General features: G+C 49.5%; 1 protein-coding gene and 1 long non-coding RNA gene across 2 annotated transcripts; one reads left to right on the top strand and one right to left on the bottom strand.

The window, feature by feature from the left end:
- Window positions 1–3280: 3280 nt before the first annotated feature.
- DNTTIP1 (deoxynucleotidyltransferase terminal interacting protein 1) lies at window positions 3281–13354 on the bottom strand. The gene is made up of 13 exons (XM_081011499.1): window positions 13196–13354; window positions 13010–13080; window positions 11145–11241; window positions 10776–10874; window positions 9211–9279; window positions 8904–8960; window positions 8125–8186; window positions 7374–7419; window positions 6439–6497; window positions 5747–5807; window positions 4804–4875; window positions 3909–3964; window positions 3281–3643 (listed from the first exon to the last, which is right to left on the bottom strand). Exons 1-13 carry the CDS (start codon window positions 13337–13339, stop codon window positions 3502–3504), a joined length of 1035 nt encoding a protein of 344 aa, XP_080867625.1. The 5' UTR covers window positions 13340–13354; the 3' UTR covers window positions 3281–3501.
- Window positions 13355–13845: 491 nt separating this feature from the next.
- On the top strand, window positions 13846–19645 carry LOC308480319. Its single transcript, XR_013988034.1, has 3 exons — window positions 13846–14652; window positions 14684–16457; window positions 18189–19645. It is a non-coding gene; the product is annotated as an uncharacterized lncRNA (long non-coding RNA).
- The last annotated feature ends 4552 nt before the right edge of the window (window positions 19646–24197 follow it).

The following is a 24197-nucleotide window of genomic DNA, read 5'->3' on the forward strand; positions in this document are numbered from 1 at the left end:
TTAAAGGGGCCGCGACCAGGAATTGAAAGAGCCCCGCCCGCCCAGGACTCTCGGGAACTGTAGTTCGCACTGAACTACATTTCCCCAGATGTGTGTGCGTGGAAGTGATGTGTTTAAAATGCAGGGCGTACAATTTGCCCTTAGTCAAGACTTGCACTGGCCTACCTCGCAGTTAGAAGTGGATATGGAACAACTGATTGGTTCAAACTTGGGAGAGGAGGACGACAAGGCTGTATATTGTCTCCCTGCTTATTTAACTTATATGCAGAATTCATCATGCGAAAGGCTGGGCTGGATGAATCCCAAGCCGGAATTAAGATTGCCAAAAGAAATATCAACAACCTCAGATATGCAGACAACACAATCTTGATGGCAGAAAGTGAGGAGGAATTAAAGAACCTTTTAATGAGGGTGAAAGAGGAGAGAGCAAAATATGGTTTGAAGCTCAACATCAAAAAAATGAAGATCATGGCCACTGGTCCCATCACCTCCTGGCAAATAGAAGGGGAAGAAATGGAGGCAGTGAGAGATTTTACTTTCTTGGGCTCCATGATCACTGCAGATGGTGACAGCAGTCAAGAAATTAAAAGATGCCTGCTTCTTGGGAGAAAAGCAATGACAAACCTAGACAGCATCTTAAAAAGCAGAGACGTCGCCTTGCCAACAAAGGTCCATATAGTTAAAGCTATGGTTTTCCCAGTAGTGATGTATGGAAGTGAGAGCTGGACCATAAAGGCGGCTGATCGCCAAAGAATTGATGCTTTTGAATTCTAGTGCTGGAGGAGACTCTTGAGAGTCCCATGGACTGCAAGAAGACCCAACCTCTCCATTCTGAAGAAAATCAGCCCTGAGTGCTCACTGGAAGAACAGATCCTGAAGCTGAGGCTCCAAGACTTTGGCCACCTCATGAGAAGAGAAGACTCCCTGGAAAAGACCCTGATGTTGGGAAAGATGGAGGGCACAAGGAGAAGGGGACGACAGAGGACGAGATGGTGGGACAGTGTTCTTGAAGCTACCAGCATGAGTTTGACCAAACTGCGGGAGGCAGTGGAAGACAGGAGGGCCTGGTGTGCTCTGGTCCAGGGGGTCACGAAGAGGCGGACACGACTAAACAACAACAACAACCTCGCACGGGTGTACTGTACTGGTGTTTTTTTTTTAATCCTGTGCACAATTCTGGTTGCTTCACCTCCCAAAAGGATCTGAGAGAGCTGGGAAAGGATCAGGAAATGGCAACTGAAACGATCAAGGGGATGCAGCAACTCCTTGACGAGGAAACATTGCAGCATTTGGGACTTTTTGGTTTAGAGAGGAAAGGGATGAGGTGCTCTGGTGAGATGCTGGGGTGCAGAGTGGACAGGCCTGTGTCACATTCCTCCCAAGGCAACTTGGCTGCTGCCTTAACCCCTTGCCTTCTCTTCTTCTCTCTGCTGTTTCCCCTCCAGCCAGTTCCACTCACCTTTCTACACTCCTCCCTTTTCTTTTCCTCCTCCCCTTTCCCCCAATATTTTCCTCTTTCCTGCTTCCTTGTTCCCTGAAACCCAAACCCTACTTTCCACACCTTCAAGCACTGCTTCTCCTTCCCGCCTTCAGTTTTTATGGCTTCTTTTTCTTTCTTCCGTGTGTCCTTGGACTCCAGGTCCCATCATAGAATCATAGAGTTGGAAGAGACCACAAGGGCCATCGAGTCCAACCCCCTGCCAAGCAGGAAACACCATCAGAGCACTCCTGACATATGGTTGTCAAGCCTCTGCTTAAAGACCTCCAAAGAAGGAGACTCCACCACACTCCTTGGCAGCAAATTCCACTGTCGAACAGCTCTTACTGTCAGGCAGTTCTTCCTAATGTTTAGGTGGAATCTTCTTTCTTGTAGTTTGGATCCATTGCTCCGTGTCCGCTTCTCTGGAGCAGCAGAAAACAACCTTTCTCCCTCCTCTATGTGACATCCTTTTATATATTTGAACATGGCTATCATATCACCCCTTAACCTCCTCTTCTCCAGGCTAAACATGCCCAGCTCCCTTAGCTGTTCCTCATAAGGCATCGTTTCCAGGCCTTTGACCATTTTGGTTGCCCTCCTCTGGACACGGTCCAGTTTGTCAGTGTCCTTCTTGAACTGTGGTGCCCAGAACTGGACACAGTACTCCAGGTGAGGTCTGACCAGAGCAGAATACAGTGGCACTATTACTTCCCTTGATTACTATTACTTCCCATCAGCCGCAGTCAGCAGGCTCAGTGCTTAGGGCTGATGGGAGTTTAGTCCAGCAGGCCACAGGTTCCCCAATTGTGCTTTACACAGTAAGCCTTGAGAATAGGGTGTGTTACAGGAGCACATTAAGACCCCTTTTCTGCATTTGTAAGGACTCGAGTCTTCCAGTGTGGCAGCCACTTCACTTTGGAACTCCCTGCCTATTGACACCAGGCAGGAGCCTTCACAATATTCAGCACCTGCTAAAAACATTTTTGTTTAGACTTGCCTGTCCAGATGCTTACATAGTTAATGCCAATTTTAATCTGTTTTCAGTCTAGTGCTATTTTAACTTTTTGGAAAGCCTTAAATTATTGTTAATTTTAATGCCTTATAATTATTGCAAACTGCTTTGAGGTTTTTACAAGTGCTGTATAAAATCTAAGACATAATAAATAGTAATAAGTATTATTACTCATCAGATTCCTCCTGCTTCCTTCCTGTGTCCACCCACAAGGGAATTTGCAAAGCTCGTGCTCAGCGGGAGAGAGAGGAGAAGGGAGCAGCTTCTGCTGCTTTCCCCCTCCTGAGAGCTGTTGGAAAAACCCCACATTTTCAAAAAAGAGGCTTATTGCATGGAGCTCCACCCCATGGAGGGGACGCGGGTGGTGCTGTGGGTTAAACCACAGAGCCTAGGACTTGCTGATCAGAAGGTCGGCGGTTCGAATCCCCGCGACGGGGTGAGCGCCCGTTGCTCGGTCCCTGCTCCTGCCAACCTAGCAGTTCGAAAGCACGTCAAAGTGCAAGTAGATAAATAGGTACCACTCCGGCGGGAAGGTAAACGGCGTTTCCGTGCACTGCTCTGGTTTGCCAGAAGCGGCTTTGTCTGCGGACAAACGCCAGCTCCCTCAGCTAGTAAAGCGAGATGAGCACCGCAACCCCCGAGTAGGCCACGATTGGACCTAATGGTCAGGGGTCCCTTTACCTTTACCACCCCATGGACTTGTGGATCCACCAATTTGAAGCACATTTGGTTCAGGGACAGGCCTATCCCCTGCGCCCTCCCAGCCTTTCAAGAGAGACACAGCGGGGTCAGGCGGACGTGTTTATTTCCAAACTATTCCTAAAATTAAAGTACAGAAACGGGAAGCAGGTGAGCCCCTGGGAAGGATCCTGTGTTGCATCACTGCCCAAGGGTGACCAGGCTGGGCCCGGCGGCTTCTCTTGCCTGCCCTCAGGAAGCCCAGCGGGCAGCGCAAGCCCATCACTGCCCGGTGGCTCAAGGAGGAAGCGGGTGAGGACAGGATGAGGCCCTATGTGTCCTGAGTCCCCTCCGGTGGCAGCGGTAGTTCCCCTTCGCTGCGAAGGGTCTCCATGAACCTCCGCATCTTGGCAGTCATCCATGGCGGAGGAGTGAAGGGCTTCAGTTCGTCCATCTTCAGATCCATGGAAGAACTGGAGGAGAGAGGAAGATCCCGTGAAGAGGGGGCACCTCTTAGGGCACAACGGGACAGGAAAGCCAGCTTAGGACTCGGGCCTGCCTGCCTACCTGCCCCCCAAACAGTCGTCCCCCCAGCACCAGGTATGTGGGACCGTGTGGGTCCTCCGAGACTTGGGGGGCTGGCTCCATGCACGCCCATGCGCCCTGTGCAGGACACAAAGCTCAGCTGTGCACAGGGGCAGAATCCGCACCCCAAGCAGGGCCTGCTCTGTAACTCACCGGTAATCATCGCTCATAGCCAGATCCTGGATGTCCTCTTCCAGGAGGAGATAGGCCTTGGGAAGGAGAGAGAGAGAGAGAGACCGAGGAGTTGCTAGCTATGGCAAGGCTGCAGTTTGCAGCCTGTAAAGGAGAAGCCAGCCCAGCCCAGCCGGACAGGCCCACCACACAGCTCTCGGGGGCTTGCAAAGTAAGCTTCTTTTCTGCTGCTCCAGAGGGGAGGATCCGAACCGGTGGATTCAAATGACAAGAAGGGAGATTTGGAAGAACTGTCTGAGGCCAAGAGCAGTTCAACAGTGGAAAGGACTCCCCCAGAAGGTGGTGAGCTCTCCTTCATCGGAGGTTTTAGAAGCAGAGGTTGGGTGGTCCTCTGTCAGGGATGCTCTAGCTGTGGTTGCTGCAGGGCTTTTTCGGCTGTGGCCCCAACTTGGTGGAACACTCTGTCACAAGAGACCAGGGCCCTGTGGGACCTGACATCTTTCCGCAGGGCCTGCAAGACAGAGCTGTTCCGCCAAGCCTTTGGCCAAGGCACAGTCTGACCCCCTCCTTCTGTAATCCTCACAGAACTCTAGCCCAATGGTTGTCATTAATTCGATTTTGAATTGATTTTAAAATGAATTGATTTTAGAATGTTGTGTTACTTTTATTGTTGTTATCCGCTCTGAGCCCGGCTTCGGCTGGGAAGAGTGGGATATAAATAAAATTTTATTATTGCAGCAGGGGGTTGGGCTGGATGACCCCTTGGGTTCCCTTCTGACTCTAGGAATTCTATGAAAACTGCATAAAGGAAGCAGCAGAGGCCCTAGACAGCAGAAGGTCTCATAAACGCCGTTAAATTTGTCGTGCCGTTCAGAGTGCATTCAGTTCTGTTTTCCTCAGGCTTTGGGACGCTCACCATTTTGCCCCCCGTGGCTCTCATGTGCTGCTGTTCGGCCAGCCAGTGCTTGTCTTGAGGATCAGCTGCATACTGGGAGAGAGACAGAAGTCAAGAGGATGTGGGTGACACATACTGCAATAAAGCAATGCAGGCTGGGCTGTGAGAGACCTCCTGAATGAATAGAGTGTCCCGTTCTGGGTATCACAATTTAAGGAGGATATTGACAACTGTGGTTCCTGGACTGCAGGGGGTTGGGCTAGATGACCCTCGGGGTCCCTTCCAACTCTACGATTCTGTGATTCTATGAAAAACGGAGAGATGTTGTGCCACCACCCTCGGGGTCTACTGTGCAAACGTCTCTTCACATTCTAAGACTTTTCTGCTGCTCAGGGGTGGAAAAGGAGGTCTGAGTGTGTGTGGGGGGGGGGAAAGGAAACACTAGGGTCAATGGTCCTACAGGTACCCACAGGTACACACACAGGGAAGAGCAGTGAGCTCTACCGCAACCACTCAAAGCTCTGTGCACAAAACACAAATACAGTCATACCTCGGGTTAAATGTCCTTCAGGTCGAGCGTTTTCAAGTTACGCTCTGCAACGACCCAGAAGCAATGAAGTACATTACTTCCGGGTTTTGCCACTTGCGCATGCGCAGACTCTCAAAATGACGTCACGCGCATGCGTTGCGAAACGCAACCCGCGCACGCACAGACACATCTTACGTTCTACTCAGGATGCGAACGGGGCTCCGGAACGGATCCCATTCACATCCAGAGGTACCACTGTACTCAGGAGCCAGAGGACAGTAACAGGCAGGGAAAGAAAACCACGCCTGCTTTCCTAGGTGAGGCCTGTCAAGACCTGACGGGTGTGTGTTCTGAGAATGCCACCAGCTCACTTCCCCTGTGGTCCGAGGGCAGAGGATGTGGAGGGGCAGAGTCAAGGGGGGTCGAATGACTGACCTTGAAGAGGTGGGGGTGCTTGATGTAGAGCCTGCCTCTGGTTCCTCCCATCCCCAGGGCTCTGAATCAGGAACAAAAAGGGAGGGGGTTTAGAATTCTGCACCTGGTAAATTGCACCCCATCCTTGCCACCCAGACATATGCCTAAAGCAGGCATGTCCAAAGTCCGTTTCAGGGGCCTAATTGGGTTTAACCCGGCGCCTGTGGCAGTTTATTTCCTGGGGTAAAATCCTAAAAAAGCTCCACAACTTTGGTTGGCCCTCACGCATGTTCACTTCATCAAATCTGGACCTCTTTGAAAAAAGTTTGGACACCCCTGGCCTAAAGCCACCTGGTTAAGAGCGGTGGATTTGTAATCTGGTGAACCAGGTTCGATTCCCCGCTCCTCCACATGCAGCTGCTGGGTGACCTTGGGCCAGTCACACTTCTCTGAAGTCTCTCAGCCCCACTCACCTCACAGAGTGTTTGTTGTGGGGGAGGAAGGGAAAGGAGATTGTGAGCCGCTTTGAGACTCCTTAGGGTAGTGATAAAGCGGGATATCAAATCCAAAATCCAATCCAAACCACCTCAAAGAAGCACTGGCCAGTCTGTGGTTATCAGCTCAGTGCTCTGCTTGTCCCCAAGGGGTGTGCACGCAAAAATCCACCTGGTTTCCCCCCCAGCCCTGTGCCCCCCTGCCTGGCAAAGGCTTACTTGTTGGCCCTTGATCCAAGGACGAAGGTAGTGGTGTCTGTGATCCGTGAGGGATTCCACTGCAAAGCAGGAGCAGGAGGAGGAAAAGGAGAGAAGTTAGTTTGCTCATGCCTCCCTCCACTACATCCCCGCTTCAGGTTTTGCTGCTGACTCGGTCTTACTCTGGGGAAGTCTTAGTGGTAATGTGCACTCAGCAGCCCTCCCTTGCCGTTTGCCACTGTGTCCCCCCGTCCCTGACAGCTGGTGTTCAGTAATAATAATAATAATAATAAATTTTTATTTATACCCCGCCCTTCCTGGTTCAGAAAACCGGGCTCAGGGCAGCTAACAACAAATTTAAAACACTTAATTGATGCAACAAAAAACAGCATAAAATACAGTATAAAATAACAATAAATTCAGAATTCCAAAATCAATTTAGGGGGGAAATCCATCCAATAAACATTAGGTGATCACCAGGGCTAGCTGGCTAAGTTAGTCCTGTTTGGGCCAGCGAGGAGACCAGGGGATCCCAGAGCGGGTAATCTTCATAAAAAGGGGAGGGGGAGGGAAGGAAGGGGAATAAAAGATCAGGCTAAGTTCAACTTGAAAGCCAGGTGGAATACCTCTGTGTTACAATAAACATTAGGTGATCACCAGGGCTAGCTGGCTAAGTTAGTCCTGTTTGGGCCAGCGAGGAGCTGTGGGATCCCAGAGCGGGTAATCTTCATAAAAAGGGGAGGGGGAGGGAAGGAAGGGGAATAAAAGATCAGGCTAAGTTCAACTTGAAAGCCAGGTGGAATACCTCTGTGTTACAGGCTCTGCGGAAGCAAGTTAAATCCAGTAGAACTGGACCTGGCAGAAGAGCTCTCTGCCTGCAGGAAGGTCCCCCCATCTCCCCCCGCCCCGGGAGACTCTGCATAGCAAGGGGGTGGGGGCTGCAGGGCACAGCCTACCTTGGGACCATCCCTCTGCACTGGCTCGCAGGACTTGGTTTTCCACCTGAAAGGAGAGATGGCATCGGAGCTGAGAATCATGTGACAAAAGGTGAATCTGAAAGGGCCGGGCGCTCTGCTTTGAGGGGACTCAGCCCTACCCAAAGCCCAACGGGATCAATTGAACAAAGCCTTAACGGGATGCCGGCTACAAACCTCGTTTCACTGAACTATTCAGTTTCCTCAAAAGGAAATAAGAGAAATCATAAGCCTTAAATGACCAAATTCAAAGAAAGGGGGTAAAACTCCCAAAAATTCTGAAGTATTATAATCCTAGCTCGACCTAAGTGAAGCAAAGCACAGTAATAAAGGATTGAGGACTCAAAGGTACAGTTTCTAAAACTGAGTTTACAAAAAAGGTTTGAAAACCTAAATGGCAAGTTTAAGACTTTGTTCAATTCTAGATTTTTCTAATTTTTCCCTTAAACTTTTTGATTTTTGTCATTTAGTTTAATTCTATAAGATACTATTTCTAGTCGATTACGTCTTGTTTCAGGGATTTTCACGGTATTTCATTTGTTTTGTGTAATTTCTCGGATCCGTGACTGTCTTTTTTCTACTGGTTCCTATGATAGGCTTGGCTGCTTTGCTCTCTCTGCTGCTGAACTGACTCCTGCCTTTGTCTCAGCAGGGGCTCTCCCAAGCACTGTGGGAGGGGGAAATGGAGGTTGCAGCATAGACCCCCCTCAGCCCAGCTGTATGCCACACTTACGTGCTCCCGACTGGAGCCGCTCGGTCGTTTGCCTGGCTCTGTCCTGGAGGCCGCCCTTTCCTCTGAAAAAGGACATCTTTTATTACAGTGTCTCCTGGCCAACAGTTGCTCCTCCTGGTGGTGCAAGCCTTGCCCCCACTGGGAGCAGACCTCCCCCCAGCCCACAACCACAGAAGCAGCACAGCACAGGGAGGGGCCTGAATAATAATAATAATAATAATAATGTTATTTATATCCCGCCCATCTGGCTGGGTTTCCCCAGCCACTCTGGGATGCTCCCAACAGAATTAATGGTAATAATAATTAAAGTGATAAAACGCCAGACATTAAAAGCTTCCCTAAACAGATGTCTTTTAAAAGCCGAAACAAAATTAAAAAATTCCTTCCAGTAGCACCTTAGAGACCAACTCAGTTTGTTATTGGTATGAGCTTTCGTGTGCATGCACACTTCTTCAGATACACTTCGCATGCGCACGAAAGCTCATACCAATAACAAACTTAGTTGGTCTCTAAGGTGCTACTGGAAGGTTTTTTTTAATTTTGTTTCGACTATGGCGGACCTGTAACTTTTAAAAGTCAGATAGCTGCTTATTTCCTTGACATCTGATGGGAGGACCTTCCACAGGGCAGGCGCCACCACCGAGAATGCCCTCTGGCTGGTGACGTACCCTGGTGACCCTTGCCCCTGGCCTATCTTGAAGGGTCAGGAGTTGAGCTCCAGAGTGACACCCCCCCCCCCCGCCGCTGCTGCTTCTCTAACAGCTCCCAGGGTCTCCTACCTTTCTGGGGATGGGGCTTCCCTGCTGGCTCATCTCCTCTTCCATCGGCTTGGCACGCTGGTCAGGGAGAAGAGAGGCTCAGTTGGAAATGGGAGAAGCATTTGTCTCTCCCCGCTCTGACGCTCCTTGGCCAGCAGGACCCTTTGGGGCAGTTCTGCTCCGAGCCAGCGCTCCCAAAGTCCTCCCCAGGAGGAGGCACAGGGCTGATAGCCGATGGCTGCTCAGAGGCACCTGAAGGTCCCACGCCCGGGTACGAGAGAGAAAGCACCAGCCCCGTCCCTTGCAGAAGAGAGAAAAGGGTTTCTACCTTCATCGCTGGCACTTCGTGGGGCAGCCTGGCAGCAGACTTTTTGCTGTCGCAGAAGAGGAGCTTGGCCTGGAGGGAGAGGAAAGGGTCAGGAGTGCAGCAGGGATGGTCGAGGCACCCAGTCTGTGCTCAGCACCCTGTGCTGGAACCCTTAAGATCCTAGGAATTATATGCCAACTGCCAATTGTAGCCGCTTCAAGGCTTCTGAGGATGGCCACTGGGAAGCAGCAGGTGGTTTGGTGGGGCAATGCGACACTTGGTCATAATATAGATATGGAAGCATGGGAACAATTGTGGAATATGGATATAAAATTTACAGCATGTTATATTCTAAGAGAAAATTATATGAAAAACATATATATCTCTGGTATCTAACACCGAGTAAATTGGCAAAAATGTATAAATCTAAACCAAATAAATGTTGGAAATGTAAAGAGAAAGAAGGTCGTTTTTATCATATGTGGTGGTCTTGTAGTAAGGTTAAAGCTTACTGGGAAAGGATATGTAATGAATTGGAAAGGATGTTTCAAATAATGATTGTAAAACCCCCCCAGAAGCTTGTCTTTTGGGAATTACAGGGCCAGAACTACTGAAACTGTATAGAAACTTATTCATGTATGCTACTACAGCGGCAAGAATGTTACTCGCCCCAAAATGGAAAGGAGCAGAAGTCCCAGCAAAGGAAGAATGGATAAAAAAAACTTATGGAATATGCAGAAATGACAAAACTTAACGGAAAAATAAGAAATCAAGATAACAAGTTTTTTATAAAAGAATGGAAATGGTTTATTGAATATTTACAGATAAATGGTAAATAGATAAGAACATTGGCAGGATTGTTGTAATAACCTGCAGTTTTATAATAGCATATATTTAAAGTAGATGAATAAATGAGTAAATTACGGTAAGTTAATTTGGATATGTAGAAGATATTAAAAATAAATTTAAGGAATTGCAACAAGAGGGGGAAGGAAATGAAGTTCTGAAATGTGAAAATGATTGTAAATTTAGTGCAATGCATAAACCTGAAAAGAATGAATAAATAAAAAGACTGGGGGGGGGGATGCAACACACCCCACATGGTCCTCTGCCAGCAGAGCACAAGGACACCAGGACCCTAGTTTTAACAACAGCAGCATGCGGGGAATCAGGAACCTCAAAATGCTGTGGAATTCCTACTCCACAGAGGTGTGTCTGGCACAAAAGAAGGTACCCTGCTGGATAAGGTAAGAGAGGTCCCCTCTAGCGCTGCATCCTGTTCTCTCAGGGCTAAGCACTTCTGGGAAACCCTCAAGCAGGGTCTGAGCACAAGGGCAGGACTCTCCCCTCCTGGGCCTTCCAGGAAGTGCTATTCGGAAGCATCACTGCCTGCGGACGCATCGCCGTCACGGCCAGAAGTCATCAGCAGCGACGACATGTCTCACTCCCCCTGTAGCATCCTGCTAGGCAGAGGTGGCTTCATCCTGGGAGGTCCTGAGACCTGCTGGTGTTGCTTTCTGCCCCCAGAAGAGGCCCTTCCCCCGGGGCAATCATTCCTGAAACAAGGAAGACCCTCAGGCACCCACCTGTTCCAGGCAACTCCGGCACGTCTCTTGGATGAGCTGCTCCGTGTCCACGTCCTCCCCGACATTCTCCCGCACGTTCCCTGCGGCCTTCTGGAAGAACTTGGGAACGACAGGGATGGCGCAGACCAAATTAGCTGCCCCTCAAAGTGCCACCCATCCCTTCCCAAGCTTCACCCGACTTGGCATACTGCGAGGTGGTTGAAACCTGGGCCAGCAGCTCCCTCTCACTGCTGCCCACAGAAGCCCCAATGGGTTGAATGGGGGGAAAGGTCTGCCCTCCCCAGGCACCCTGAGGCTGAATGTGGGCAGGTCCCCTGCACAGCCTCACAAGGCTGGCAGGTCCATCACGGGCCTTTCTGATGTTCTTACCTTCATGTATTTGCTGAAGACAGCCTGGATCTCTTCGTTGATGCTGGGCTGCAGGACGGCTCGGAGAAGGTCCATGGAAACCACGGGGTCTGTAAAACTGGACCGAGAGATGGCTGGATGCAGCCAGCAAACACATGCACACCCCTGGGCTCTGCAGCAGAACGTAAGCAGCGTCTGCTGGATCAGGCCCATGGCCCATCTAGTCCAGCATCCTGTGTTCACAGTGGCCAACCAGACACCCATTAGAGGGGTCCCTCATGCAGGATCTGAGCAAAAGAGCAACATGCCCCTCCTGTGGTTTCCTGCAACTGGTATTCAGAAGTGTTGCTGGCTAGTAGCCAATGATAGCCTCTCCTCTGTTAATCACTCCCAAGCACGTGGTTTATTTTGTTCTTTTTATTATGTATTTTGTGTTTTCACCTTGCATTTATATGCAGTGAACCTCCCTGAGATGTATGGATGAAGGGTGACATACAAATCTAAATAATAATAATTAATAATAGTAATAATTTGAAGCCGTCTGGTTTGGCAGCCATCTCTACCCTCCTGCAGGAGTGAATTCTGCAGTTCAATACTGCGTCATGTGAAGAAGGACTTTGCTTTACCTGTCCCAAACCTTCCCACCTGCAGCTTCATTGTTCATCTGACCTGCAGGAAGTGCAGCACCTTGGGCAAGGCAAAGGAGGGGAGGGCAGGATAATGACCTTTCCTTCTTTTGCATAGCACACGTGCAGTTTTTGTGTCATGTGGACAGGTTCCTAATTTGCTTATTCATTTTTGTTGGCGTGCCCAGAGCCTGGAGGATTGCCTTCGGTTGCTTGCAGTGGTATTTGCGTGTGTGTGAGTGAGAGAAAAGGATTTTTTGGTCCAATCAGCCCCATCGCTTCCTATGCTGTGGGGTGTGTGTGAGGTCTTTCTCTTGTTCTCCCTTCTGCCTCCAGGTGATGAGCATCCTCAGCCCAGGGGGAGCTGGTAGCAAAGGGCAGGTACTGGGGGAGAAACCGGCTTGGTAGGGGCTCCTCCTGCCGCTGTTGCGTGTGGGGTGTGTGCAGGGCCAGATTTAGGTTTGATGAGGCCCTCAGCTCCTGAAGGCAATGGGGCCCTTGATATGTCCAGCTGTCCTTTGTCAACAACAAACTGTCAATGTTTTCTGTGTTGAATATATGCTATATGGTCATTTACGGACCTAACAGGTATCTAAAGCCATTTGCACATAACAAAATACAGTGGTACCTTGGGATGCGAACGGGATCTGTTCCGGAGCCCCGTTCGCATACTGAATGGAACGTAAGATGCGACGGTGCGTCTGCGTGTGTCACGTTTTGCCACTTCTGTGCATGTGCGTAACGTCATTTTGATGGTCTGCGCATGCGGCGAAACCCAGAAGTAACACATTCCATTACTTCCGGGGTGCCTCGGAGCACATTCAACCCGAGGTATGACTATGTGATATTTTAGGGAGCAGGCTAGCAGGCGGGGCCCATTACTTACACCAGGCATAGGCAAACTCGGCCCTCCAGCTGTTTTGGGACTGCGACTCCCATCATCCCTGACCGCTGGTCCTGTTAGCTAGGGATGATGGGAGCTGTAGTCCCAAAACATCTGGAGGGCCGAGGTTGCCTATGCCTGATTTACATCATAGGAGCCAACAAAACAGGTAGGTAGGTTTTATTTCATTTGTTTTTTATCTTATATTTTGGAAACGTACATTTTTCCCCTTTAATTTTTTTTGGGGGGGGGCCTCCCCAGAAAGTGGGGTCCTAAGGTAAAGCTTGTTTAGCCTCTACGTAAATCCGGCATTGTGTGGGGGTGTGTGGGGGGGGGGTGTTTCTCCCCTCGACCCCCCCTTCCCCCCCCCCGCTCACCTGGTCATCACCTGCGACCTCCGTCCCCTCCGCTGCACCAGCCGGTGCTTGATCATGATGTTCCAGGGGCTCTGGGGGACGAGAGGCGCCTCAGTCGGGGGTCTCTCCCTCTCCCCCCCCCGGGAATGGGGTCCCCCTCCCCTCCCCCCCCCCGGCCTCCCCCCCCCGGCCTCCCCTTCCCCTCACCGCGGCGCCCGACCCCCCGGGCCCGGCCGCCGCCTCCTCCTCCGCCTCCTCCTGCCCCGCCGCCTCCTCGTCCTCCTCGTCCTCCTCGTCGCCCCGCTCGGGCTCCGGCGCCGGCTGCTGCTCGGCCTCCCGGGCGGCCCCCATCCTCCAGGGAGAAGCAAGCGGGAAGAGGGAGAGGCGCCCGGAACTGCGTCATCGCCGGGCGCCGGAACCCGGAAGCGGGGCGGCGTCGCCTTGGCAACGGCGTCCAGGCCCCAACGGGGCGCTCCTGAGCATGGGCAGAGCGCCTCCCCGCCTAGAGCCACCCCCTCACCTCCAGGGGAATACCTTTATTTGCTTCTCTGGGATTGGAACCCGGAAGGGACCCCCAGGGGCCATCTAGTCCCACCCCCTGCCTTGCTTAGGGAAGCTTTTAACATGTGAGGAATTGTTTTAATATTTGATGAGTTATTGTATTTTAATATTTTGCTGGAAGCCGCCCAGAGTGGCTGGGGAAACCCAGCCAGATGGGCGGGATATAAATAAATAATAATACAGTGCTACCTCGGGTTACTGGTTTTCCAAGCAGTGATGTGTGGAAGTGAGAGTTGGACCATAAAGAAGGCTGATCGCTGAAGAATGGATGCTTTTGAATTTTTGACAAAGGCCCGTATAGTTAAAGCTCTGGTTTTCCCAGTAGTGATGTATGGAAGTGAGAGCTGGACCATAAAGAAGGCTGATCGCTGAAGAATGGATGCTTTTGAATTCTGGTGCTGGAGGAGACTCTGGAGAGTCCCATGGACTGCAAGAAGATCAAACCTCTCCATTCTGAAGGAAATCAGCCCTGAGTGCTCACTGGAAGGACAGATCCTGAAGCTGAGGCTCCAAGACTTGGGCCACCTCATGAGAAGAGAAGACTCCCTGGAAAAGACCCTGAGGTTGGGAAAGATGGAGGGCGCAAGGAGAAGGGGACGAAGGAGGACGAGATGGCGGGACAGTGTTCTCGAAGCTACGAACATGAGTCTGACCAAACTGCGGGAGGCAGTGGAAGACAGGAGGGCCTGGCGTGCTCTGGTCCATGGGGTCACGAAGAGGCAGACATGACTAAACAACTAAACAACAACCAGTTGCAGAGGGAGCAGCGCTAGAAGGGGACCCCTCCCTGCCTGCCTGGCTGTGGGGTTTCCCTTGAGGGCATCCGGGGGGGGGGGGGTCCAATCTATGGGAACAGGAGGCTGGGCTAGCTAGGCCTTGCGTCTGCTACTCTTAGCTATCTGTCTGTCTGTCTGTCTATCTATCTATCTATCTATCTATCCTCTTCCAGAGAAGCCAAGGTCTGTGATGCAGCAAGAAAGATGCCCCAGCATGTGACCCAGGGACAAAGCAAGTTCCCTCTCTGCAGTTTGTGACGTGGCGAGAACTCTGCCCATGCAGCTTTGATGAGCTTTATCTTTCCCTGTCTCACACGCTGGGGCAAGGTGCTCTGCCTGCGCTGCCAGGGACCCCAAGGACGTAGGCCGGGGTCAATCGCCATTACCACCATCGTCGTCATCATCGTCTTCGTCGTCTTCGTCATCATCATCGTCGTCGTCACGGTCGTCCAGTTCCTCAAGTGGGGGTGGCCTTGCAAGCTTTGCTGGCGTTTCCCCACTGGGGAGTCTGCCCAGTTCAACACCAGCCCCTGCCCCTTCTCCGTTTCCTGGCTGCCCCCCAGATGGTTGGACAGTGTTCTCGAAGAAACCAACATGAGGGAGGCAGTGGAAAACAGGAGTGCCTGGTGTGCTCTGGTCCATGGGGTCACGAAGAGTCGGACATGACTAAACGACTGAACAACCACAACCTCGGGTTACAGACACTTCAGGTTACAGACTGTTAATGGAGAAATCTGAGGGTTCCCTTGGACAAAAAAAACAAGGACCCCAGCCCGGAATACCAGAGCAAAACAGCAGCCAGTAGGCTTGGTCTTTCTTGAAGACTGTTGCCACAGGACTCCCACCTGCCACCAGGTGGAACAAGATGGAAGCCCCGAACAAAAGAAGACCCCAACTTTTATCAGCTACTAATCCCCCATGCTACACCTCTAAGACTACATCATGACCACATCATTGACACATCACAAAGAGGAGGGGTTGAGGGAGGAGTTGTGGTGGTAACCTGAGTGTCTTGTCACCTGTCCGGTTCCTCCTTTCCCCCTCCCCATGATTACATTCCTGAGGACAAAGAGGAGTTCACAGTTTCCTGCCCCTAGAGGGAAGGGCTGTCCAATGTCCTGTGTTTCAGTCCGTACTGAATCCACTTCCATATGCAGGTTCTTTGTGAGTGGAATGATCTTCTGTTTAGGACCATCAAGGTTGGCATGCCAACTGGGTAGGGCTCCCTGCAGACCTGTTGGCTGCCTTGTGTCAAGTCTTCCCCCTTTGATAGTCCTTCCTTCATGGTGTAAAATAAAAGTGGAACGGTACAGATCCGATGTACGGCTGATTTTCTATTAATTTATAACAGAAGTGTCGCGTATGTCGTGTATGAGTGTGTGTGTGTGTCATGTTTGTACAAACTGAATGATTGGGGGGGGGGTGTTCCTGCAACAAGACGCTTCAGGTTACAGACTCCGCTAACCGAGAAATGTTACCTCGGGTAAAGAACTTTGCTTCAGGATCAGAACAGAAATCGTGCTCCGGTGGTGCGGCAGCAGTGGGAGGCCCCATTAGCTAAAGCGGTGCTTCAGGTGAAGAACAGTTTCAGGTTAAGAACGGATCTCCGGAACGAATTAAGTACTTAACCCGAGGTACCACTGTAATTATTATTATTATTATTGCAGGAATCTCAGCTGAAGCATCCCTGGCAGAGGGCACAGCAAGATGGCCGTCACTTCTCAGAGAATATTAGATGTGGACTGTCTGGTCGTGCTTCTGCAGCAGTGAGCAGAGGAGGAGCACGGAGAGAAGGAATGCCATGGTGACATCTGCAGCAGCCCAACAGGACGCCATCCTCTGCCCTGGCTGCAGCAAAACATGTCTCTCCCGTATCAGTTTCCACGGCCACAGCAGGCGCCACAACCGCCCAAGGGTTTGACCTTACCCCGGAAGGTGCCCTCCTCCGTTGGCTCCTGAGATGGACGGATGCCAGCAAGAACTGTCAGGAGCACAGCATCATTCTGCTTTCCATGGAGTCCTAGTTGTGGAGGCAGAAGGGACCCCCAGAGGTCATCCAGTCCAACTCAGTGGTATCCTGCAATGCAGGAATCTGAGCTAAAGCATGGCCAGGACAGACAGTTTCCCCTAAGGTTTATTTATTTTTTTTAAATCATATTTATTAAAGTTTCCAAAACACAAAAAATAAAAATACAAAAAAGAAAAAAAAATACACTTAAAACCTTACTTTCATTAACATCTTTCTAGGACTCCCCCATCCCCCTCCCAATTGTATTCCCCTTTCATTAATTTGGTTCTACAAGCTCTTACTCCCAATTTAAAACTTAATTTGTTTAACCCACTATTCAATTTAATTATATGGTCATTCCGCCATCCCTCATCATTAACAGAAAAAAATTTTTCCCCAAGGTCCACCCCAATTTCCTTCCATGAATTCCCTTTTTTAATGAACACGTCCAAACAAAGTAAAAGATATAAAAAGATTCAAAAAATAGTTGCACACCCTTTGGATTCCAAATCTCCCCCCCCCCTTCCCCGGTTTCGTTTCCCCATATCCATCAGTCTGTCTATTGTCAGCCTGGAGATCTCAGATCCATGGCCGGTTTTTTCCCCAGTTCCACCTTGCCGGGTTTTTTTCTCTTTTTTTTAATAATGTTTAACTTCAGACGTCCAGTCTTAAAGAGGCCCCTGACGGGCCTTTAGTTTCCTTGGTCTTTATGGCTCCTCCCTTGTTCTTTCCAAGTTGTCATCAGTCCTTTGTTCTTTTTTCTCACTTTCTCAGGTTTCTTTTCCTGTTCTGCTGCTAAAACATTCTAATTCAGAAATTTGGTACCTCTACAGAAGTTGTTGTTAGTTCAGGAACAAAAACTTACGTCCAGTCCCTTCCTTTCTTCAATAGATAATTCTATTGTCTCCTTTAATATAGACACCTCTGTAGACAAAATACTGTTTCGTTTTTGCAGCTTTCCCAGAAGATAACAAGTCCTGTACGGTTCCAAGAGTATTTTTCCACTTACGACCGTTCTTGTAATGTCCCGAAACCCCTCTAGGGGGATTATAGTAACTTTGTTTCCTCTAATCCAAAAGTCAGATTGTTATTCCTTATTTTCGACAGTTTATATCCAAATTGTAACAAAACTAACCAGCAAAGTCCTCATAGCAAAGTCCTCTTTATATTCTCCAACTTTGACAGCTACTTTGACAGCTGTCAAAGTCTCCGTCTCTCTTCACCAGGCTCTCTCACGGGTCACCCCGGTTCCCGGGGGGGGGGATTTGCACTTTCATTCTCACCCTCCACTTTTCTCCTCCAGCACAGTTCTTATAATTTCCCATCGTGGAATTAATAATTTTTATCAATAAACAGGAGCAAGCTCCTTTCTCGACCTTGGTTGCCAAATCCTTGTTTTAAAATGTTTACAATGGGGGGGGACTGACTTCCTTTTTGGATCTCCCCCGCTCGTGCCGAATCCGAAAAAAATTTCTTTTTTCCTCCTTTTAAGTCCGATTTCCAAATTACTCACGGGTTGTTGTTTATAGTCCGAATTTTCAATAGAAGAAGTCAGCGCTCTCCGTCGAATGGCATGCGGCTTCACTCGGCAGGGAAAACAGAGGACTCACAGCACCACGCCGCTCCCCGGCACCCGTTCCGTAGCCTTTAAAAAGGCTCCTTCACGAGTCGGGAGGGCGCTAACGGTGCCCGCCGAGTCAACCATGTCCACGGGCTCCGTGCCTGTGGTTTTTGAGGGTCCCCGCGTCGCCGGCGCGGTAGGACCCAACCCCTGCCGAGCAGGCTCCCTCCGGAGCTCGGAGGGAGTCCGCCATTCGGCGATGGCGCCAACCCGGAAGTCCCAGTTTCCCCTAAGGTTTAGTCAGAATCTCCTTTCTTGTGACTCGAAGAGTAGGAGAAAACAAGCTTGCTCCATTGACATATACTCGGAGTCGAGTGTGGATTTCATGCTCTTTATTCAGCTCATAATGGTGAGGAGGAATGGAAGTTCCCCCAGAATGTCTGCTTTATATACATTATTTACACAATGGGCCCCATGGGATTGGCTAATTCAGGGATTCTCCTGTAGGCCAATCAGGTTGCGGATTCACTTCCACCTGGAGCTGGATTGGGTGGCTCCTGTGGACCAATCAGACTGCTGCATTCTGAATCCTATTGTTCTAGGACCAATCAGACCGCTGCATTTTGGATCCTATTCAACTCAGTACATAACATCCATCTTCTATGGGATGGCCCTTCATATATTTGAATTTGGCTGTCGTCACCCATCAGTCTCCTCTTTTCCAGGCTAAACATGCCCAACTCCCTCAACCGCTCCTCCCAAGGCCTGGTTTCCAAACCCTTGACCATCTCAGTCACCCTCCTCTGCCCACCTTCTAGCCTGTCCACATCCTTCTTAAACTGCAGTGTCCAGAACTGGACCCTTTCAGATGTCCCTATGGGCTGGAGGTGGACAAATGTTGTCTCCATCTTCAAAAAGGAGGGGGGAGGAGACCCCATCAGCCTTCTGGGTAGGAGGGCAGCTGCCCTGCCCCCCCCCCATGATTTGGCCCATCTATTACAGAACCACCCTTCCTGCATAGGGTATATGATCGTTACTCAGAGTAGGCCCACTGAAATTAATGGGCCAAAGTTAGCCATGACCATTAAATTAAGTAAGTGTGCTCTTAGTAACAAGCAGTTATGTGATAGGAATTTTGAGGTCTTAGGTATATGTTAAATGTTCATAAGTGTACCAGCCAAGCACGTACATAGATCAGCACAGGAAGACCGACCTGAAACCATTTTGATTCCCAAACTGAGCAAATGTTTTCTCTGCAAGGTCCAAGGAAAATGGAAAAGCCTCCCCATTGTTTTTTCCTTCACAAATCCTAAGATCTGAATAGGGTGTGAGGCTGTGACCTGGCTCAGGAACTAAGTATTTATCATTACAAAAGACTGGCCAAGCTTCCCAGGCAATCCAATCAAGTGACCGTTAAACATGTAACCTGGCAGACAGGAGGTAAACAAAGCACTCATATTTCTGCTGTAGACCGCCCTTTCTGTGATGTAGGTATGATGTATGGAGGGGTGGTCTTGAGCTCCAGGACAGGGAATTTAAAATATCTATATAAGGCCTTGTGCGCCATTGTTCTGGGTTTCCTCCTCCCTCCTTCGGGTGGTGAGTGAGGACCCTGTTGCAACAGTTCAATAAAGATCTGGCTTACTAGCTGCTTTGCTTCTCAATATTCTCTGGTTGGCCTCTGTTATTTTCTCCTACCGATAGAGAACCTACAAAAGGACTCTATATGGGCTCTTGGGTACCCCGCAAGGGAAAAGGAGCAGTTTTTTCTTATAACAGTTAACAACAACCCATTGTCTTTCAGCATAAAGAATGGACATTAATAAGACATCTGTGAATACTCACATCAAATTTGCTTTAAAAACCCCCACAAGTTTCAACGAAGCGTTTCTGTTATGAAATGGCAGAAACAGACATAACTGGGCCGGAAGCTCTTTCTGCCCTGCATATTGTACAATTTGCTTACGTGACATTGTTCTGCATTTCGGCAGCCGGTGCCTTTTGTCCTTGGGGGAAGAATGTGACATGGATTTGATTTGACATGTGGCGCCCAAACGTTGCAAGCCTTGTGAGGGATAAACCAGGGCAGGAAGCAGCAGGCTCACGTCAGAAACCGCCTCCAGCACCTCCTCACCCTCCAGTTCTCCAGACATGTCTTTGCACCCTTAGAATCCTAGAACTGTAGGGGCGGAAGGGACCCAAGGGTCATCTAGTCCAACCCCTGCAATGCAGGAACCCTTGTTTCATGCAAGGACGAAGCCTGGGCTTTGATGTGCTCTGTGTCTAGGTTTTGCATGTGCTGAAAGGTTTGGGTGTTGGTGATTTCTTTGTTTGCGTCATTTATATAGTGCCTGTTCAACAAAGTCGTCCGGCACAACTCATTATTTGGGGTAAGGTTCAAGAAAGGAGACTGTGGGGTCTTTAGGATACAGGTGAAACTTGAAAAAATTAGAATATCGTGGAAAAGTTCCTTTATTTCAGTAATTCAACTTAAAAGGTGAAACTAATATATGAGATCGACTCATGACATGCAAAGCGAGATGTGCTTCTACTTCTCAGAGGTCCAATCTTGCTCGATTTGCAATCCTTGTTTTGCTGATTTCCTTGAATATTCTCATTTTCTGAGATTGTTAATTTGGGGTTTTCATCAGATGTACGCCATGATCATCGCAATGATAACAAATCAAGGCTTGACATATCTCGCTTTGCATGTCACGAGTCTATCTCATATATTAGTTTCACCTTTGAAGTTGAATTAGTGAAAGAAAGGAACATTTCCACGATATTCTAATTTTTCGAGTTTCACCTGTATATGGTTTTACTTGCACAGATCTACAACCTGAGCATAGGATGGAGGGGCTCACAGCATCGACTCCCTAGGAGATCTTGCTTCTCTGCTGGTCACCGCTTTGGATCCTGCACAGAGCAAGCAGGTCTCTGGGTCCCCATCTCCCAGCTTTCCTTCCAGCCCAGCTCTCTCACACCACCCTGGCCATTGTTCTCCTACCTAACAGGGAGGTGAGGGGGTGGAGGCAAGGCCCACCCATTTGCCCTCTGGCACACAGCAACTTCTTTGGCTGTGCTAATTGAGGTACTAAGCTAGTCGGCCCCAGCCATTACCTAGACAAAGGGACTGGTTGGGCAATCTTGTCCATTCAACCCCCACAGATACAGGATCCCAAGCATCGGAAGGGACCTGGGGCAGACTGACCCCTCCCCAAACCCACAACAATGTTTAGGGGTGATTGCGGGCACACGCACTAAACCCTGTCTCTGCTGCCTACCCTTTTCCCCAAAGAAGGAGACAAGAGACCAGAGTATGGGTTCAAATTGGCCACAACTTTATGGAGCTTCAGAAGTGGGAAACTTGGCACAGACCTTGGCAGGTAACCCTCTCAGCCCACCTGGCTGAGGATGTGCAGGCAGATGAGATCCAGTGAGAGGGGACTGCAAAGCGCAAACTTACACAGCATGCCCTTCCACCGACCTCGTCCCGGGAGTTTGACCTACATGCTGCCGCTCTAGGGCCAGGGACTCCTGGTTTTTGCCCTTTAACGGGCCCTGCAAATGCCGCCGCATGGGAGGGAGCATGAATGCATCCCCCCGACTTGATGTCAGACTAAAGGGTACCTTGCCAAGGCCTAAAACCGCCACCGGAGACCCTAAGGGGCCTCGCCCCCAAGTCCCACGACCAAGGACCAATCACCCATTCTCTGCCATCAAACCCTGTTGTCTACCCAGTCCCTAAGGACTTGTCGCAAGTTGTGCAGCCATAGGTCATTACCAAGTGGGGTCAGGTGCGCTCCATCCGCCCGGAATAGGCCGGCCTTATCTGCCCTGATGGTGGGATGTGCAATAGAAAACCCACCAATTAGCCGCATGGTATTGCACATGGCCCTGTTGATTTCCCCCACAGCATAATTGATGCGAGAGGGATTGGAAACCCCTCTCCAATGCAGACGGGGCAGGAGATTGGACCAGCCGATGGTCACTGTCGGGTACAAGGCATGCAGGCTTTCCATAACTGCCTTTGCAGCAAGGGTCAGGGCAATGCCTTTCTCTTCCGCTAGATCATTCTCACCCAAATGTAAAATCAAGACCCTCGGAGGGCCATGCGCCGCGGCGGCACTACGCAACATGGGCATCACGCTCGCCCAACGCATGCCCTGTTGGGCCATCCAATAAATGCGTACCTTGGGGTTAAGGTTAAGGTTACGGCCCCCAGAGGCTTGGACTGTTACCGGAAAAATCCGAGGGCTCCCTTGGACAAAAAGTAAAGACACCAACCAGAGTAAATTGGAGCAAATCAGCAGCCTGTAGGCTTGGCCTTTATTGAACTGTTGCAACAGGGTGTTCCCCTCACTTCCAGGAGAGAGGAAAAGACACAGAAAATGGTGTGCAAGACCTTATAAAAACTTTTGAAATTCCCATCCTCTAGGTCAAGCCCACCCCCAGAAACATCATGCATACATTACAGAAAGGAGGGGTTGAGGGAGGAGTTGTGGTGGTAACCTGAGTGTCCTGTCACCTGGCTGGTTCCTCCTTTCCCCCTGCCCATGAGTCACTTCCAGGAGACAAAGGGGAGTTGGCAGTTTCCTGCCCCCAGAGGGAAGATCTGATCATTGTCCTTTGTTTCAGTCCATGCTGAATCCACTCCCATATGCAAGTTCTTTGTGATCTTGATGGTCTTCTGTCTAGGACCATCAGGGTTGGCATAGCAACTGGGCAGGGCTCCTGTGGATGTGCTGGGATGGTGAAGGGATTATGGCTGACCAGAACCAAGCCACCCCCCTTTGATAGTCCTTGTCATATGGAGTAAAATAAAAATGGAACAGTGCAAATCCGATGTATGGTTGATTTTTCTATGAATTTATAACAGAAGTGTGGCATATGTAGTGTGTGAGTGTGAGTGTGTGAAGTTTGTACAAACTGAATGATTGGGGTGGGGGGTTCCTGCTACACTGGAAAATAGGGACACACACAGACAAAGCAAAGGCTCCTGTTTCCAAAAAGGACCGGGGGGGGGGGCAGGGCTGATCTCTCCATCACTTTTATTTTTTTTATAAGATATTTATTAGGTTTTTTGAAATATTACAGTAAAAATGAAAAAGAAAAGAGAAAAATACAAAATAAAAACAATTAAAAACACACATATTTCCAGTTACTTATTTTCCTTTAGCTTGTTTCCCGGACCTCCTCGTACCTCCCTTTTTTGTATTCCACTTCAATTTATTGGTTCAGCAAATCCTTACCATTAGATTTTAGCCCATTTATAACCCTTTTTTTCATATTCTCTTAAAGCATTACAGCTAGAAACCACTTAGTTACTATCCAACATCATTCTATCACTCATTAATTTTACAATATTTCTGTAAGTAGTCTTTAAATTTCTTCCAATCTTCTTCCACCGACTCTTCTCCCTGGTCTCGGATTCTGCCAGTCATTTCTGCCAATTCCATATAGTCCATCACCTTCATCTCACTTTTAATTGCTCTCTGAGATGTGGAAGGGAGGAAAAAGGAAAATGGGGACAATCTGGGATCAAATCAGAAACACGGATTCTGTAACTCTGGGACTGTCCCTGGGAAACTGGTCCACTTGGAGGGCATAGCGTTTGTGAGGGTGTTTTGCCTCCCGTAGGCAGGTGACATGCCATTCAAGTCTGGGCGTGGGGAAAGATGTCTCTTGCATCAAGCACACATGAATGAAAACACTTTGCATACGATCATAAATCGCTGGCAGAAATATTCAGGTCTCGATATTTTCACCTGTGAAATCTTGGAGAGCTGGGATAAGAGCAACGCAAGAGCTTTTCTTGCACAGTCCCATTGTTGGGTTTGCTGACCTCATCTGTCACCTAGAAGCCCCGGCAGCCCTGAGCAAGGCGTGATGGCATTTCCTATGCTGGATGTTAAAAACAAAAACAAAACAACACCACACTGTTCCTCCTGCTTGCCGCTTTGTTTTTTTCTCTGCCTGACTATCTGCGTAGGGAACTGGGCTTGATGTTGCCGCCATTGTTGCGCTGGATGTGAAGAAGGTGCAGCACTTGAAAAGCTACAGCAATTATTGTAATGGGACTTTGGCACTGCTCCTAGCCCAGATATTTCACAGCCAGTTAACTGCTCTCTAGGTGGCCTGAAAGGCAGGAGAGGGAGCCTGAGCATGGTGAGATAACAGCCAGGTAGGAAGGGAACCGATGGGGAACCTGCTCTGTTGCGCTTCCCTATCACAGGGTGCTGAAAGAGGCCTTTGAGTCAGTGGCCTTGCCTTGTGCCAAAATGGGCTGTCTGGCCAGATCAA

The sequence above is a fragment of the Podarcis pityusensis genome (assembly GCF_964106645.2).
Source record: "Podarcis pityusensis genome assembly, chromosome: 6".
Classification (NCBI taxonomy): domain Eukaryota; kingdom Metazoa; phylum Chordata; class Lepidosauria; order Squamata; family Lacertidae; genus Podarcis; species Podarcis pityusensis.